This window comes from Diplotaxodon limnothrissa, linkage group LG18, assembly GCF_057381915.1.
Source record: "Diplotaxodon limnothrissa isolate DT_005_m linkage group LG18, D_limnothrissa_male_GT1.1, whole genome shotgun sequence".
Classification (NCBI taxonomy): domain Eukaryota; kingdom Metazoa; phylum Chordata; class Actinopteri; order Cichliformes; family Cichlidae; genus Diplotaxodon; species Diplotaxodon limnothrissa.
Genome location: NC_140613.1, coordinates 26,586,664 through 26,605,642, shown reverse-complemented (window position 1 = coordinate 26,605,642; position 18,979 = coordinate 26,586,664). Strand labels below are relative to the sequence as shown.

The 18,979-nt window shown below is 41.1% G+C and overlaps 1 protein-coding gene across 2 annotated transcripts; it reads right to left on the bottom strand.

Annotated features, from left to right (window-relative positions):
* Positions 1-337: 337 nt before the first annotated feature.
* Positions 338-12,771, bottom strand: LOC146613826 (transferrin receptor protein 1-like). Of its 2 annotated transcripts, none has more exons than XM_085379092.1 (18): positions 12,691-12,771; positions 8,570-8,619; positions 7,827-8,064; positions 7,326-7,512; positions 7,002-7,227; positions 6,800-6,922; positions 6,251-6,346; positions 5,839-5,978; positions 5,589-5,740; positions 5,381-5,500; positions 5,154-5,239; positions 4,744-4,807; positions 4,225-4,292; positions 4,059-4,123; positions 3,852-3,945; positions 3,517-3,738; positions 3,100-3,258; positions 338-2,818 (listed from the first exon to the last, which is right to left on the bottom strand). In XM_085379092.1, the coding sequence occupies exons 2-18, from the start codon at positions 8,600-8,602 to the stop codon at positions 2,576-2,578; spliced, it is 2,316 nt and encodes a 771-aa protein (XP_085235218.1). In that variant the 5' UTR covers positions 8,603-8,619; positions 12,691-12,771; the 3' UTR covers positions 338-2,575. The 2 variants fall into 2 exon arrangements, with proteins under 2 accessions (XP_085235218.1, XP_085235219.1); XM_085379093.1 differs by lacking the exon at positions 12,691-12,771 and adding an exon at positions 10,681-12,684 and having other exon boundaries at positions 8,570-10,625.
* Positions 12,772-18,979: the final 6,208 nt, after the last annotated feature.

The following is an 18,979-nucleotide window of genomic DNA, read 5'->3' as shown; positions in this document are numbered from 1 at the left end:
ATGGCCAGAATTATTTCTCAAGAGTAGTGATACTTCATAATAATATTACTCAAGTAAAACTACTCAAAAAGTTACTTTTTGGAAAAAAGTAAATGTAATTGGTTACTACCCACCTCTGATAAGACAAGAGAAACCCTCATTGGGGGAGTTAGAGACTGAAGAGGACGCCAGATGACCACAAGAACCATGATCACCAGCACCATTAAGCAAGGCACCGAATAATGAAAAAGGTCACTGGTAGTTTTGTTTTAAGAACTAAAGCAATAAGCTAATGTACAATACAGTGCCAAATTTTATTAGTAGCCTAACAAACAAGACAAAGTGTCCATGTTATTGAGAATGAATAATGAAACTAAGACTCCAATAGCTGTGATTGTTTATTGCAGCAATGAAACAAAACAACTGAAATAAAGCAAAGCAAATGTGCGCACAGTTTGAGAGAAAGGAAAAAGAACAAAGAAAAGAAAACCACGCACAATAATAATCGAGCATTTTCAAACATTCTTTAACAAGGGTTACATTTTCCCCCTTTGATCCAAAACTCATCTGCTAATTCTTACAAGCCAGTGCTGAAAATGGAGTTGCAATTTCCAGAACCTGCCTCATTATAAACCAACAGGATTAAGGTAAAAATCCCTCAAATGACGAATGGTTATTGCATCATGTTAACAAGTTTGATGAACTACAATCAGTCAGATGGGTTTTGGACAGAATCCTGCTTTCAGTCATTTGAAATGGACTCGCATCCATTTGTTTTCTGTCTAGCAACTCTGTTTTAACACCAGTTTGATTCTTAGAGAAACAGGAAAAAAAAAAATAAACTGAACCCTGATACATGAAAACGAAACAATCCAAGTATTCGTCAGCTCAGAAACAAAAGAAGAGGCACAAGGAAATCTCAGTGAATTCATCAAAGGAGAAGGTACAATGAACTTTAATTCATTAGACTAACTCCATAACACAGAGTGGGGGCTGATTATGGAGACACGCTGTTGTAACCACATTACACATTTGTGCTTTCCTTAAAGCAAAGACACCTTCCATATGCAAAGAAAAGACCAGAGCAGACCAGCGTTCGCTTCAAAACAGACCGTCTCGCTAAAAACAAGCACATCAGCTGCTTGGCCTCACTAATGACACAGACACTGATCTGTGATCAGGTGCTCTGGGCGCCAACCTGCCTGTCTAGAGAGAAACGCTGAAGAAGTTAGCTTGGAACGCCAGATGGGATTGCAAAGATGCAAACGTGTGCGATGTGTAGCTTTGTACTGTATATACACATTATGGGAAACACTGTCCCCGATAATAAAAAACATCCACCCCTACAGTGAAATATGGAGGGCACTGCCTCCGATACGGCACACACTGGTAGGCAAAAACTACCTTCTGTTTTTCACATTATGGAAATCACTGCTCCCGATAATGCCATCAAGATGAGAAGTGTACATGCACCAAAGGACAGGTACGGGTAAATATTGTCAGGTGTGATGTGTGAGCTGGCATTGCTCAGAGACCAGTTCAGTGTCAGTTGACAGAGGGGAAAGAAAAACTTGTGTACCAGCTGTCGGTGCACATGTACACTTCTTTTAGCAGATGCTGCTTTTGTCATTTCGACAGTATAACTGTCATAATTATGGAAGACACTGCCCCCGATAATTATACTTTTTTTATATAAAACGTGAATAAAAACTATTTATAGTGAACCCTGCCACTGATAAATAAATAACACAATAAATAAACATACGGTTTCTGTTTCAGTGCCACATGGTTGAGGACCTTTTCCCCTGCTTTGACAGGTCTGCACAGATTAGCTCCAAAGCCAAAAAATGTGTTTTGTATTTGATTCAGACCATTTTTTTAAAAATTCAATTCTTGCATATAATTAAAACTTTTCCCCATTTAAAGTAGCCGATTATTCCAAATCTGTGTGCACTGTTGCTGCTGCATGCTGTAAATCAATCTGCACTTCTTTCAGCAGCTGCATCTATTTTCTGACTTGAGTTGTGTAGCAGAATCAGCACAGTATGGGATATTTTAGCTACCAATAGAAACCAGCTCAGGTTTGAACACCAAGCCGCAGCAGCAGTAGCAGAAATACCAGCAGTTTGCCTCGTGGTAAACAAATACAAAGTCATTAGCTTATTGTTATCATACTGCGGTCTAAAGATCTGAGCTGGCAAACACAGTCTTTACTGTGATTCTGACCTGATACTGTTCTGGAATTAAAGAAAAAAAAATCCAACTCATTCAGAGGTAACACCAATTTAAAGTAGTACTTCCACATAACATTTGTTGACATTACTAGCACCATGTGATTTAAGACTGTGATAACTAAATACCACATGTTCAAATTCAAGATTCTTAGAGGGTTAAGTCCTTTTAAGGCAGAAGGCTTACAAACCACTTTGCAACATGTTTGGCTTTAAGAGAATTTTAGATAAAAGGAAAATGAACATCGTGGAAATGATATGATGACTTTGTAGATATCTGCTGAAAACGTGGTGATTAATCACAACAGCACTGCCTGTTGTAATAAGAGGGCCAAACCATGAACAAGGGAGGGAAAAGGACTTTTCTAGATTTCATTATCCAGAGACCAGATGTTCCCTGCTAGGGAGTTGGCACAGGTCTGAATGGTCCAGGTCGCCTGGGCAAACTGGTTGCGGAACAGCTCGGCGTCTGCGTCGGGGTCAGCAGTCGTCAAAGAGTCGAGGTGGTTGGTCAGAGCTTTGAGGGTGTGGGGACCAGAGCCCAGCAGGATGTGACGGAAGGGGCTGTCTCTGGGAGAAACGTAGGGTGACAGGAAGTTCCTTTCCACCTATAGCAAGAAGACAGACATCATGAAAGAGCTGGATAAAAACCAACGTTATCAACAAATTTATTGGACAGTCCCGTCCTTTGAAAAGCAGAAAGCAGACACTGAACACTACCTACATCAACTATTACACTTGACTGTGATTAAAATGTGATGTATCCCACTTAATATACGATCCAAAGGTAGCTAAACCAACACTAAAGTTGTAATTTCAGCTAATCAAAAGCAGAGGTGGCAGCTTGTGAAATCAACTAAACTTGATGGGCTGAGTTTTTTCCCCTTACCGTCATGATGCGGTCATTGATCACGCGGCACATCTCGATGTCCTCCAGGTCACTGTTCTGGATGTCGGCTGCCAGCGCGCTAGAGGCACGGCTGTAGGAGCCAGAGGCCATGATCAACCACCGCACTGTCAGAGCTTTGGGCAACAGCTGGGGCTGCATCTGCAAGCACACAAACATGCAGGGATGACTTTTCTCCCACAAACTCAAGTTAGTAAGCTGGACATTCAAGACCTGACCACAGCTTTGTCTTCTATGATGAGAGGAGTAACCAGGCAAAACAAACTGATTCAAAACTGATCATTTTTAAGTTGAGTGATGAAAAACACGACAACAGTCAAGTTGCTCCTGATTTCTGCAGCCCTGCTCTCAACAAGGTAAATACTATCTTCTTTTACAAGGACACTGGTGAGCACTCACCCTCTGAACAGCCTTGACCTTCCCATTAATCTGAACCACGTGGCTGCGTATGAGCTGGTTGTACTTCTTCAGGTCCATCTGCAGCAGGTGGTCATGGACCAGCCTCAGTGCTATGTGACCTGCAAACTGGCCCGCTCTCACAGCCAGCTGAGGAACCTGGCTGGCTGTGACAGAGTTCAGGTTTTCTCGGGTGTCCAGGTTTGTGCTAAAGTGCGGGTAGTCCTGAGGAGGCACACAGGATGTTTTAAGAATTACTCTCAGATCTACAAAGTTGGCATTAGTTAAAAGAGTTCAGAAACTATTTAAGAACTTGTAGTACAGAAGAATTCACTTACTGAACTTCCAGAGTGGAATCTGAAAGCGACTGAGGGAATGCCGGAGAAGGCGAGGAAAGGATACGCAGCACTGTCCATCCTCAGAGGCTCCAGACTTCAAAATCAAACACAAAAAAGAAGAGTGAGAATGACAGCCTACTTTCAAACAAGAAGGCTGTGATAATCATCACTGGCTATACTTTGTTATCTTTAATTAGACGGACTCACATAACAGACTCCCAGTTGTTCTTTCCAAACTGAGAAAGAAGAGACTTGTCCTTGTCATAGTTCACCTAAGAAGAAAACAAATACTTTGATTAAACTCTTGTTTTATTTTACAAATAAAACTGACCAACAGAATTATTTCTGCAGAAGAGATCAGCTGTGGAGTTACCTCTTTCAGAGCGTTTTGGACCAGGCTGTGCAGCAACGGGCTGGCTGCTACTTTAAACCCATTCTGACCTAGAATAACAAGACCACTAATATTTAGTTATCCTGAAACATAAGTGATGCTTTTTGCATGTGTATGTAAAAGTTTGACATTAAACAGCTTCATGGGTAAATGGTAAATGGCCTGTATTTGTATAGCACTTTACTAGTCCCCAAGGACCCCAAAGCGCTTCACATATCCAGTCATCCACCCATTCACACACTGGTGATGGCAAGCTACATTGTAGCCACAGCCACCCTGGGGCGCACTGACAGAGGCGAGGCTGCCAGACACTGGCGCCACCGGGCCCTCTGACCACCACCAGTAGGCAACGGGTGAAGTGTCTTGCCCAAGAACACAACGACCGAGACTGTCCAAGCCAGGGCTCAAACCGGCAACCTTCCAATTACAAGGCGAACTCCCAACTCTTGAGCCACAATCGCCCCAGGGGTACAAGAAGTCTGCATCCATGGAAGTAAATACCTGTCACAATGCCGTCCAGGTTGATGTAGGTGAATGCTTTCATGCTCAGAGAGGACAGATAACCCTGGAACAAAGAAATATCCAATATATGAATGAGACTGAGCACAATCACTAATAATTATCCTCCTCAGAATAAGTCTATTCATTTACGTCTTCTTTAATGGGCATTTGTTTTTGGTCTACATCTTTTGACTTATTTGAGCTATCCTAAAAAGAAATCCTGATGTACGAAGTAGAAAACATCCTGGGCTTTCCATTGATATCTCATGCATTTTTTTTTGGGGGGGGGGGGGGGTCTCTTTTAGCACCAAAGATGAAGGAAATCGCAAAAAAAGTACAATGAGAAGATTTATTTTTGTTGAGTAAAAGAAAAATGCAGCTAATCTGAACCTTTGCCATGCACTTCTTACCTCCAACCACTCGGTGGCGCCAACACTCCCATACTCTCCCGCACTCCAGCTCGCAAACACAATACTCCTCCTCGGTTTGAATCCACCTATCAAAGTGGAAACACAATTAATCAAACTCATGAAGCCAGCATGTTCTTTAGCTGCTCAGTATCTGACGTGAAGTGTACGTCCAGGATCATTTTATTTGGAAATTAAAAACCAAACATCAGCTGCCGACAGGTGCTCACCGTTCTCCACCATGTCAGAGATGGAACGCGCCAGCTCGACGAGGACGCTGGTGCCCACGCTTGATGCTGCAAAGCCCGGGCCCCACGCATCCCTCTGGGCCCCAATGACCACGTATCGATCTGCAGACGGTCACAGGACATTCATCACTCGCATCGTTTCCATATTTCCTGATCACAGGATCTCTCTCATTATTCATCTTTGCTGTACCTGCATCCACAAAGCCTTTGATGACCCCAAAGACATTATTTATCCTTTTCTCAGTAAGGACATTGTTGACTTCCACAGTAATAACATCGCTCTCATCTCCGAGTCTATTGATGCTCCCCCAACCATTTGGCTGAGTTCTACCCCCGAGCTGCCTGTGGGATGCAGACAAACATCAACCCTTTATTGATGCCCTGTTTATTACAAGCTTCAACCATCTTTCTGATACCAGTATGATGTTTGTGAGTCTTACCTCAGAATGTTCATTCCCATGCCTGTTGTGATAGTCTGAGCCAAAATATTTGGCAGGCCTGAAGACTGCACAGGTGGAAACTGGGTGTGGTTGAAGGAGGGGAAGCCTGGGGTGTAGGGATCCCCAGAGCCCATGTGGACCTGTGGGAATCAGACAGATGAAAAGATGATCTTTGAGTGGATCATGACATCTTTTCAAAGGTAGCTTTAATCAAACTAAACACATGAACCCCATTATTATTGTGGTTATCATTTAGATTACTGCACTGGTAGAGGAAGCACAACTACTTCCTCTTATGAACAGTGCTAGGTTTAAATGCACTTCACAACATGTGTATTGTCAACATGTCGAAAATCTGAGTGTTTTTTTCCAGGTGATTTACACCTGAGGAGTAAAAACTGTCTTCACTCACATGTCCAAAGAGTGGAGTGCTCTCGCCGATCGAGTAATCAGCAGGGTCTGGGTAGATCAGCACAGCAGAGGCGTTCACTTTGGCTGCATTGGCTACCTATAAGCAGAGAAACAAGGCAATGGGAAGCTAAGATCACCAACAGTAAAATTATTCGAATGAATCACATAATATAAAACGAAGTTTCATGGTAAAAAGGGGAAACGTGAGGCTTTGTTTACATAATTTCTTCTGCGATGAATAAAGTATGATTCTGATTCAGTTGGGGAGAAAGAGGATGAGATGGAGATGACAAAGGAGAATGCAGTGATGGAGGAGGCAGATGAAGGAAAGGAGGAGAAAGATTATGAGAAAAGTATGAAAATATAAATCTGCAGATCTTAAAAGGTCATATAGTTCGGAAGGTCTCGCCTGTACAGAAACACACACACGAAAATTCTAATGGAATTCTACTGAAGGTTAAGAACAGAGGACATCTACAAATATTGACAAGTACCACAGGGAATAAAGTCTCGTTCAAATGATGTTCCACCTTATTTTGAAACCACCCACCTTCTCAGCAAAGCTGATTTTTCCAGCTCTGACCAGCATCACCCTGTTATTCATGTCGATGTTCATGTCCTTTAACTGCCTCAAGTCATCTTCCTGTCCATAATGGGCATACAGCACTGCACCCTGGAGCCATCAGAAACAGAAATGTCACTGCAAGTGTCACTGTACATTTGTCCTACTCATAATTTAGCCTTCTGATTACCCTTGCTGTTCCACTGGCGCTGTAGGACAGGAAACCCGTTGGACGTTCCTCTGATCCGTTCTTGAAAACTATTCTGTTGTATCCAGATGCTGGGGGGTCCTGAACCTTGACAAAGTGCTCATCAGTCCAGGTCTTCATGCCGTACTCCTTAAACTTTGTTATCACCTTGTTCCCCAGATCTTCATCACCAGGAGAACCAGCCCGGTGGTTGCTACTGGTCAGCTGACTGTGACAGGGAAAACAAAAACTGGTTACTTACTGTTAAAAATACAACACACATAACAAAATGTGTGCAGTGCTGCAGTGCATGGAGCTTCTATTCACCCAAGGACAGCGTCCATACTGGATGTAGTCAGTTTTTCAGCAAGAAGCTTTTTTACATCATCCCAGTCCATGAGGGGAGCAGCACCGGTCTCATGGGCGACAGAAACGTCTTCATAACGGAGAGCAGAGGTTGCACAGGTGGGAGCCAAATCCTTATTCCGATGGACCAGGTAGCCAATCAAATAGCCTGAAAGTGGCAGTGATTCCAGATAAGGGATGGGAACAGATCAACTGAATTAAGTGGTGCAAGCCAAACCCTGACTGAAGTGTCTCACTCAGATGACAACTCAAAGCTAAGCCATGTTTTTCCAGATAAAATGACACATGGTAAGTCCCCTCACCACACCCACACACGGGAAAATTATGTTAAAATAGCTGTCGGACAGTGAACTTCCACTTTTTCACAAGTAACACACAATCCAACGGGACAGATCCCCAAAGAACCACTCAAGTTATTGTGCACTAAATTAAAGAGAGTTTCTTCCTTCCTCCCTCTCTTACCGATGATGAAGATGAGGAAGATTGTAGCTGCCATAAAGCAGAGGTTCTTGGGTGTACGTCCAAACTTTTGAGCCACATAGGGTGTGCGATTTGAGTTGTGATTCAGGTGGCCGCCAACGCCATTTCCCCCAGTCTCCTCATCTATTTCAGATGACAGCTTCATCTCCACCTGACTGTTGTCACCCTCCATATTCTGGGTCAAGTTGAATCGTGTGTAGGAGTGGGGCTCCCCATTAAACTATCACAAATAGAAAAAGGGTAAGCAGATTAAATTATTTCAGTAACTCCCAAAGAACAGCAGTGGTTTGATTTCAGGATCTTTGCTTGGACTTACAAGAGGTAAAAGGTTTTTGCTTTTTTATGACCGAACAGAGATTTGACTGAAGAATAGTTCTAGATCTCAATTTATAATAAGTGCTTTACAAACCCAAAGATCAGCTAACTGGTGGACTTTCCAGTTTCAGTGTGGCTAGCCAAACAAGAGGAACCACTCACTAATTAAAACAAAACTTAATTATGCAATTTAACAGTTTAACATTTCAATGCATTTCTGAATATGAAACAATTGCATTTATCAAGTTCTTCCTGTGTTTGTTCCCAAAATAGAATAAAAATTAAATTCTGGTCATGCAAGTTCTCATTTTTGCAATAACAGTCATTTCAGGTGTGGAAATGATGATGTCCCGTTTAGGATGAAAGCTTAAAGCAAAGCCTGTTATTGTTGGGTTTACACTTATACTTACAATCTTGGATATTGTTGACCTTGCTTGATCCATTGTTGCTTCTCAGAATTCTAAAAAGATAAGGAAGAAGAAAATAAGTTAAACATTGCAGAGTTGGTGAATGCAGCCACAACTGAATCTATAAAGGGTAATGAACCAACCCTCTTCTTCACGTAGTGTGCGGCTTGAATTCTTTGTGCTTCAATTTCAGTTCCCTTACAGTGCGAGCAGTGTGTTACAGTTTTACTTGTGATGTCCAAACAATACATCCCCACCTCTTGTCTAAACATCCACAGGGCTTCCTATCTTACTAACTAGAAAAACAGTGCCGTTTCCAGGCACAAAAGGCCAGTGTCCGTCAAAAAACACCATCTGAGACCCCTGCAAACTCCAACTGAATGCAAGACCACTGATTTCCCACAAAATCGTATGCCAAACAAAGCAAGGTGTCAATTTAACAAAGCCAACAAGGTTCAAAATACAAGTTCTCTACATACAATCTTAAATACTGGAATTCTCAGCATGATAAAGAAGGACCTAAAAGCATAGCTTTTTGTCTTGCTATGCTTTACAAGGTAAAAAAAAAAAAAAAACTGACCAAAATGTAACTGAACAGCTTTAAAATCCAAGAAGTGGAGTTCCTCTTCATAGGAACCACATGCAGACAATGTGAAACAATGCTGCAACATTCATACTGCAATCACAATTTCAGGGGAAGTTTCCCAACCATCAGCACACAAAAGGATATTTGTTGATAAGCTATGGCCACATTACAGAAACATTTTGAATACACACATTTTGATTGCTTAACATTAACATTTTTTCCTGTATCAGAACAGGCCTTTGTGGGATTTGCTTATTTAAAAAATATATTTAAACAAATAAATAAATAAATAAATAAAAATTGATGGCTCAACGTCTCTTCCATTAGCTGTGCCCTCAAGAACAAAAAGACCAAGCCATCTCAAATCTTGTCTCATCAAGAGTGGATCATTTTACTGTGTGAAAAGTTTAGAATCACAGGGTTAAATCACTATCACGGTCACTGAACTTTGGCCTGATTAAAAACACTGAAAACATTGTTTTGTTGACGCCGACTTGAAATCCACATGGTCCGAGAGTTGGCATACAAATAAATTGTGCAGTCGCGGGTTGATGCATTCTGTAATGGTATGGAAGTGTTTAATAATATAATGTGTGCTGTTCACACAAATCAGGAGAAATCCTATAATTATCCTTAGGACCGATTTGCAGCTACAGATGGGAGCTCGAGATGTCTAACTGGACAGTGCGTGTGGAAGGTCTGTGTGGGCAAATGCCAAGGGGACAAACAGGCGGGCGGGCAGGCTCGGTCTAATTTGCAGCAGAAGAACACGACCTTAATAGACTTCGATGGCAAGCTTCCAAGACAGAATAGATAAAAAGCTTAATATTTCCACAAAGCAAATGAAAGCACAGACAAGTTGGAACCTGCCCTCGGTCAAGTTGTTCAGGAAACACTTCTCAGCACTATGAGGTAACTTTAGAGCATGGCTTGGCAGGACTACCTAGACAACCTTCAGGGTAATAAACCAGAACCACACTGAAAAGCAGTAAAATCAGCTCTAAAAAGGACAACAAATGAGCAGCCTTATATTTTTCTTGCTCACAACTTTAAGTGTGACTGATGTGAGCTTTAGAAAGTAGAACTAGGCAAGGATTAGTCACCGTGTAAAGCTAATTGATCTCTAAGGTGGGTAGAGCCGTGTCTACAGCCGTACATACCAAGCATACCGGTTCTGAGCTAAGCCGATCCTTTAATCAGATTAGCTACTCTTTGAGACTTGGAAACATATGGATATTAATATTAAATAGAAATCAAGAATTCATATGTTCAATTTCAACAGCACTTTACTAAAAACAAGCGTTTTCACATCACAGGAGAAGCCCACTTCTGTACATCAGTTGCTGAACCATAACTATAGCCAAAAGGCACAAGCTGCATCACCGTTGAAGAGGTTTTTGAACATGTGTGTGTGCCCAAGAGATAGTGTGTGTGTGTCCCACCCTTCTGAGAAGGATACTGGCAGGCATGGTCCTCCACCCCCCCCCCCCCCCCCCCCCCCCCCACACACACACACACACACACACACACACACACACACACACACACACACACCAAGCTGTAACAGGAGATATTTGCCCCCTGTGAGCCCATGATCAAGGTTATTAAAACAAGATCTGGAACAGCGAGCCACTCTCACCAGTTATTTTGTGTTTTTCCACAAAATACAACACAGCATTTTGTCTCTTTTTACAAGTTTATCTTCCCAAAAAACATTCAAGCTGTCAGACACAGCTCCTTATCGAGTATGCCTCAAGTTCAACCTTCAAGGACTGCACAGTCCTGCAAAAAATTGAAATGTCACTGTCAGGGTCAGAGAGGTGGAGTACAGTCTGGCTCTACAAATGCAACTTCCTCGTACAGAGTTCAGAACTGAACAAAACCCTTTGTCTGAAAAAAAAAAGAAAAAAAAAGGGCTAACTGTTGCTTCATCATGAGGCACAATCTGGCAACAAGAACAGAGCTGTTGTAAAGATGAGGGTGATTGAGAAGGACAAAAAGCTTGGAACACACCAATGTTTTACACAATAACTGAACCAGTCACTCTCATTCACCAGATTAACCGACCATTTTAAAATTACTAGCCACTGCCACCTTAAATCTGACATAAGCATAACAACAGTCATTATGGGAATTAAAGCCCTCCTCCTGTGTGTCAAGGGCTCTTTATGCAACTTGTCTGTTTATGTGTATTCAGCTTCCAAAAGAAAAGAAAAAAAATCCCAACAGTTATCTAGTACTGGATCATTACTTAAAGCACAATTAGTTCATAAAATAATGTAATTACCACAATGCACTTGCACTACACCCCCTATGTTAATTACACATCCAAATACCACACAATTAGGTGGAAACCTCACCCAAGCACAGAGTTAACCTTAGCTGAAATAAAACCAGCATGTGAGAAACTTACCTGACCATTCACCAATGTACAGGAAATGACGCACTTTATAGTTTAGACTGTATATATTGAAATATAGCTAAATGTTGCTTCCTAAGAGGAAAAGAACAACATGTGAGGTAAGCGGTGTATAGGAGTTATTGTAGAGTAGCAGATCATGTGATAGTCACACTGGGGGAAAAGCAGGGCAAGCAAATCCTTTTTTTAAGAAGTATTTTTAAACAGCAGGAAATTCTGAATTCAAACCATCAGAAGCGACACTGGATGACCTTGAATTTACTAAACAGAGATTTCAGGAGAGTTTTGTTTCCTGTTCACTTTCACTATTGTGGGTTCTACTCTAATACCGCAGCGTGTGTCTCTTCGGCACAATTTAGCCCTCTATACCTATATAACAGTACTACAGAGTACTGTCGGCAGTATTGTATTAAAACTGCACCCATTAAGACAATGACAGCTCGCAGTTTACAGGGCTGTCAAGTTCACCCACTGCTGCTCCGAGAACTCATCCACAGCGAGAGCCAGCTTCACGTGTTTTATGTGAGACAATTTGTCACCTTTATTTAGACCAGCGAGTTAGATTATCTGAGAAGTTCCTGAAAATCTCCCAACCACGTGCATCTTCATTATCCTATATTTAGCCGCCAGTAGCTTGTGTGACAAGGTCAATGAGAAGGCTCGACACTGGCCCGGTTACCTCCACGTTACAGGAACGGGTCGTTACGAGGACCTGGCGTTAGCTTACACCGGAACAATACTCCGCAATGCTGGCTGAACGTGACAACCGGCCTGCTTCATTATGGCGCCCTGCAAGCTGCAGCGTGTAGCTCGCGAGACAAAGTGACAGGTGACGTTCGCGAAGACACCGGCTACCTACGTGCACGTGCTCGGATACGGAGCTAGCAAATTTGCTCAAAGTTTGACACATCAGTAAACTGAATATGAGATATAAAAACATTTTAATACATCGCACTCTGAGGAAAGCGAAAGATGGCCATGTGCCATCTGCATCGAGTCTTATTTATTTTAACTACAATAAGCTTTAACACTTCCCCAGCTCGACTTGAAATAGTGTAGCTAGGCCTTCATTTTTTTTTTTTTTTTTACTGTTATCGTTTCTTTTCTTTCAAAGCTCACCTTCTCCCCAGCACAACCCAACCTGAGTGACCTTCTGCTGTGTAACACGCGGTTCCTTCTTCGGTCGGCGCTCTTCCACCCTCCAGCCAGGAATTACGCTGCACTCACCAACTACCCCGCTTATTATTGGCCGTGCAGGATCTACGCACGCGTGACGTCAACACAGCGGAAACGTCAAAGCGCCCATTTTTCTTTTTTGCAGCCTTTATTACCGTCAAATCGAACTATGAGCCAGTATAAAGCAAGGTATGGACATCAAAGAGGCAGTAGGTGTTGTGAAACAGAGAAGGAAAGGGGGCAATAAAGAACGACAGGACGGCAATAAGCTCGCTTTTTCTTTAATTTGTGACGAAATCTTCATCGTAAAGTATTGCTCTATTTCTTTCACAAAAAGTAGACGTTTTTTTCTGACAAATGTACATTTGTGCATGTGGTACTTGGAAGCGTCTTTGTCACAACAAACAATGCAGCCAAATTAAACATTTTTACTATAAAGCAACAAAATGACATAAAATAGTATCAACTATTAAAAAAGAAGGGGAAAAACAACAATATGTAAATGACAAGACCAAAATAGAGGGACAAGGAGATTATTCGCAGAACATGAAATTTGCTGTTCTGCTTCAATTTGCTTTTGTTTACACAAAAAGTATTTGGATAAAATCTATGGATCAGCTTAACTAAAATTTCAATGTGTGTTCATTGTTTTTATTAAGGTCAAAAATGCCACAAATGTGAGGATGGAATATACAGCATGTTTCTTCCTAAAAGAAAGGTAAAAGGAAAGAGAGGAGGATTTGCACTGCATGGCATATGAATAATGCCAGATTCTTTCTGCAAATACCAGCTGGTTCTGAAGGTATTCATCATGCAGTTGTGTTTATATATTTATAAGTATGAGGAGGCACTAACAAAGAATAACCTATTGTAGATGAGGGATTATGTGGTATAATAAAGCAACCAATCTTTAACTTAAACTAAAATGTTCCAAATCACACAAAACAGAAATGCATACAGATGGAAGAAGGCCTCTGTCAGTGATGGAGACTACTTATTTGATAAAATATTTCTAGAAGCTAATGAACATAACCAAGTATGTGTGTATGTGTGTTTGATAACTCACAATATTAAAGTTGTCAAAGAAGACTAATAATATTCTTCCAAGCTTCTCCATCTTTACTTGTACGTTTAAAGTGCAAATTATGGAAGATGCAAACTTTTACTGAAATCCAATCCTGAATTCTGCTGGATAAGCTTTTTTTATAATAGCTTCAGCTTTTTTTTTTTTTAAGAATCATAGTGTGCTGCGCTGTGGCCTTGTACCATATCTACCCTTCAAAATTATAGTTTATAAAGTCTAGAATGAATATTATAACCAGAAAATTAGAAATTACCATTTATATCTATGTAAGTAAATATACTTTTAAAATGTCCTAATAAAATATTATAACTGTACTTTTTTCCCTCTGGTATTTTTAGTATTTTGGTTGTGTTTAAAACCACAGTCTACCTTGAATGACCTTTCCAGATAAATCGTGGCTTTTCTTCCATCAACTGAAACCTTGAAATGAGGAACAGCAGACATGATAGCGGTCAGGACTGTTTTTTTTGTGTTTTTTTTTATCTGTGTGTGTGTGTGTGTGTGTTTGGGGGGGGGGGGGTGTCATACACCCACAGTCCAAAAACAGTGTTGTCTTTGTGCTGCAGCTGTGAAAATGTCTAGAAGAAGACAAGACGTGAAGGTCCATTGACTGTGGTCAGTGTCTGAAGTTTTCCCATTTCTGCTTTTCATTCCCACACAGCACAGAAGTAAAGACAATGCTTTATATTCAGAATTAATACAGAGCAGTATTCTACCACTAAGACTAGGAGTGCAAAGTCTGGAAATTTCCACTGGAGCCAAAGTTGGTAAATAATTCAGTGCAAAGACTGATGCTGTCTGGCCTTTAGTAGCCAAAAAAGGAGACGACATTGATAATTTGGTTATTATACTACTCACTGTCATGTTCATTCAGACAGGGTTGACCAATCAATAACCTCTGGGATTGGGCATTGGGGTGGGCAGCAGCGAAGCAGTCGCCACTGATGGTAAATTATTAGTAAATCTTTGTAAACAGGTCTTTGTAAACTTTTTTTGATGGCTGGTTTTGCAATCTCGTTTATTTGCCATCACTTTTAATTATTGATTATTGAACCAAAACAAGCGCGATTGTGAAATTGTCCCTGTAATTGCTCTTTTGGGTTGACTTAAGTAATTGCATGTTTATGCCCAACATCAGGCTGCTTACATGTATTTTGCAGAAAGCAGTCATTGAGTGACGAGAGCGCCGGCTTTAATAATGTTCCCACACCATCATTTCCCCACATTTTTGTGTCACACCTGCTTTGGAAGTCCACTTGTTTGAGAACATTCCATGCTAGGACTCAGAAGCACACTACTGTGTATATATCTCTCTCTATACAAAACAGTGGACATGGGAAACGGTGCTTTCACGTTTAAGGATTTAGAGTTCTGAAAGTTCAAGAGCATTTATTACAGCAAGACGTCGTTGTAGTTCCATGTTGGTGTAAGCCAAGAATGTAAAGTTGTCGTAAGAATTGTTTTCAGGCCGGCCTTTGTTGTCTCTTTTAATCATTACTTGGCACACTGATCCAAAGTGAGGCATCGGGTAATAATGTGTGGTGTCTGTAACAATAGTCCAACTGTGCAAGAAGAGAGGAAGAAATGTTTTCTCAGAAAAAAAGACAAGACAAAAACAAGATGTCTGGAATTTAAAAAACGAAACATTTAATAAGGCACACGTGTTCAGTGTGCACACGGAGAGAGGCTGTAAGACTCAACCGCTTTTCTGAAATCATTAAGAAATACCTCATGCAACTCCTTCCTTCCTTTCTTTCAAATAAGACTCCTGAATAGGTTTAATAGAGAGATCTCAGCAACTAGGCGTTGGGCTGCCATGAAAATTTGTGCAGACACGACATTCCTCGGAGAACGAATCCTGCAGACTGTTGAATTTTACTGTAACTGCACAAGGCTGACATTTGTTTCTCTGAATAAAATACACTCCTGTTTTCATGCACACCTGTACAATCAAATGGAATCCAAATCCAACCTGAGAGATCAGTTCTGTGTTTCTTATGAAGCTCATAATACTCCGATTTTGATGAAGCCGTCAGGAATGTTTGGCTTTAATAATGTGGTCACAGATAAAAATGGTGCTGTGCTGGCCTGTTTGCAGCTCAGAAACACCTCTGAATATTATGTTACCCCATCATAAAAGTGCACTATGGTACAATAAATTTCTTTACCGCCATTTGTTCAGTAAACTAATTTGATATCTAGTGATATGGATCAATGCCCATGTTTGTTCACACATCATTGGCTCCAAGAAGATCTTAATGCATCTTATGATCCACTAACAGTTTCACCTGCAGAGGTTTGATTTCATTTCAGAGTTTGAATGAATGAATGAAGAGTTTGTTTTTTGGTGCATCACCGTGGCAAAATCGAGGTTTTGCCTCATACATTATGTTTTTTTCCAAGGGCTGTTTGGGAAATGCTAGCATGCAGGTGATTCAGGTAAATGCTACAAGCCACTAATATTTAGGATGTGCAGGTAGCAGGGACTTTCCTCCTCTAACATGCATCACTGTGCACACATTAATACAGACTTAATAAATTAGCCAGTAAGCAGAACAGTGAATGAGAGAAGATAATATCCTTTCTAGGTGTATTTTTTCCAAACTGAAAAGCAGCACGGCTTTTTTTTTTTTTTTCAAACTTACACACTGCTGCTAATGAAACCTTCATCTCAGGAGCTTCTTGGAAGCTTTCAGGACGATATGGGAAAGAATCATCCTGAGTTTCCCATATCACCGTTAAATCCCCAGAAAATAACTGCTTTGTGTCCTCTTTGTGCTTGTTTCTGTCTTAAAGTGAATTATAAGATCAAGCTTTGCAGGATGTACAGTCAGCAGCATTGATCCTTGTCTTTGAGAAAAGCAAATGAGGGTGGTCCCACAGCAGCTACAGCCCGACTTACAGCTCTTTATTCAGAGACGCTTGTGTTGTTGGATATGACAGAGCAAACCTGTTAATGACAGCTTTGATGCCATGTACTGTACATATTCACTCAGAGAATAGAATCAGTTACACGAGTCCCCCCACAAAAACTAGGTGAAAGATACTTGTTTTTATTCTTTGAGTCCTCCAGTGACAGTTTGATTTTTATTACTTTATACCTTCAGATCGACAGGTGCCGAAACTGCCGGTGACTTCCAGACTTGTTGCTGTATTTGTAAGAGAGGAAGTGTAAGCAGAACCACTGAACACCTGCACTCTGTGCAAAGCAAAGTGAAGAAGGGGAAGAGGTCGTTTTGTGCCATGATTTATTTTGCTGATAAGTTGTTTCAAGCATGAATGAACTTTACGAGTTCACAGTTAAAGATTGAAAACCTAGTGTAACATTTAGTCCAGGCACTGCAGACGTTCACCACTTAAGTAGTTCACCACATAAACTAGTCCAGCCATCTAGTTTATGGTTAGCTTGCAGTTCTGAGGGAATCAGCCCCAATGTAGGTGGTGGTGCATCTGTGTGACTGAGGCGGTGTTCCTGCAGAAACCTTGCTTCTGCAGCTGTTAACACACAGTCCAGCCCAACCATACAGTCACACCTCTGGCAAGGGTGAACTGAACCAACACAAACCAAAATATCCTCTGAAACCCCGACGGAAAAATCTGTTACAGTAAGAGCACAGATGAAACTAGCTATGGTCAGCATGTGTGGCAACATGGTGCAGCATAATTTTCTAATGTTAATTAGTACAAGAACGTATCAAATGTTGAAACTGAAATTTAATGGCAGTAACACATAAAAAAAGCTGGTAGAGTCAGTTACCTACGAAATGTTGGAACATCTAATATCTGATGAGGTTAAATAGTTGCATGATCGGAAATAGAAAAGCTATTTAATGTTGGCCATACACTCCTTTCTTATTTCATCAGGACAAAGAAGACAGAGTGTTGCTAAAAGGAGAAACTACATATCTTGATGATATGCGACATATCGCATTCTGCTCTAATTTACATTTTCACCAAACCACACACTAGAATGCAAAATCTGAGTCCGCCCGGCCGGTTTCATTATCATTTGTAGAAACAAAGCTCACACGCTCTTTCTCATCGATCCCGCCTTTTTAACTTTAATACTATCTCCGTGTGTCACCTTTGAAGGCCCAACAGTAAAGCATCATTTTCTAGGAAGAGATTATCCTTATCACTGCCTCCGCCCATGAGATGTGTGTGTGTGGGGGGGCAAACAGTCAGCACATGCATGAACATACTACAATCAGCCTTAAGCTGTGGCGAAATGCATTTGTGAACTGGATTCCATTTTGCCGCCACATGCTGACACTCTGTTGGAGCAGATTCAAGACTTAATGTATCCTCGCACCTGTTCCAGGATGGAATGAAGGAAATCTACGTGCACCTCTGTTAGCGCAATTCCAGTAAGAACAGAAAAGGAAGCACAAGGGCTAACAATGGCAACAATACTGATCAAAATAACATGAATAGATTGAAAACTATTCACTTCGTTCTAAGCACGTTATAAGGAAGTGAAACAAAAATATTCAACCCTATCCTAACCTTTTGTTCTGTTAAAGGCACCCATTGCTTCTGCTATAGAGAAAATATCGCAGATGATGCAATTCTCATCCTACATGAAGGCAGCTGGGGTCTCTGAAAAGGGTGAGGTGCTGCAGTTCAATGATATGCTATCTGCCCCGCAACAGGGCGAACTTATGCACACAGGGCAGGGCTCCAAAAACTCTTGACATCTCCAAGTTATGTAATGAAGCACATTGAGTTTGGGACACGCCGAACAGTCTACCTTTACTCATTTGTCCACACTCTGAGTCAAGTTGCCTCTATGCCTGCACTTGCACATGTCACGTCATGTTTTAACAGGTGGTTTGGTTAATTCCTGTAATGATGATTCAGTTTCTAACTGTCCACCTGGAAATACAAGCTCAGCGTTTCCTGCTGGAAACAGGACAACAGTGACCACAAATAGTTGGTAAAAAGAACACCACCATGATGGAGGTAAAAAAATATTTATTGGACAAACATGTAAGCCTCACAGACTTTCTCAGAAGCAAAGGTGCTAATAACATCAGACAATAAACCCTAGTTACACAAACACACATATTAATCCACGCACACAAACACTCACTTCATACTACCAAATGTCCACATGAACATCTGCCAGTGGTTTGAGGGATTTTTCTC

Excerpts from the sequence above, each read along its gene's own strand:
- LOC146613826 (XM_085379092.1), bottom strand. The coding sequence starts at position 8,602 with ATGGATCAAGCAAGGTCAACAATATCCAAGATT. Across the intron at positions 5,240-5,380 it reads CTCTGACATGGTGGAGAACG|GTGGATTCAAACCGAGGAGG; the intron begins GTGAGCACCTGT and ends CCACTTTGATAG. Across the intron at positions 4,808-5,153 it reads GCGCCACCGAGTGGTTGGAG|GGTTATCTGTCCTCTCTGAG; the intron begins GTAAGAAGTGCA and ends TCTTTGTTCCAG.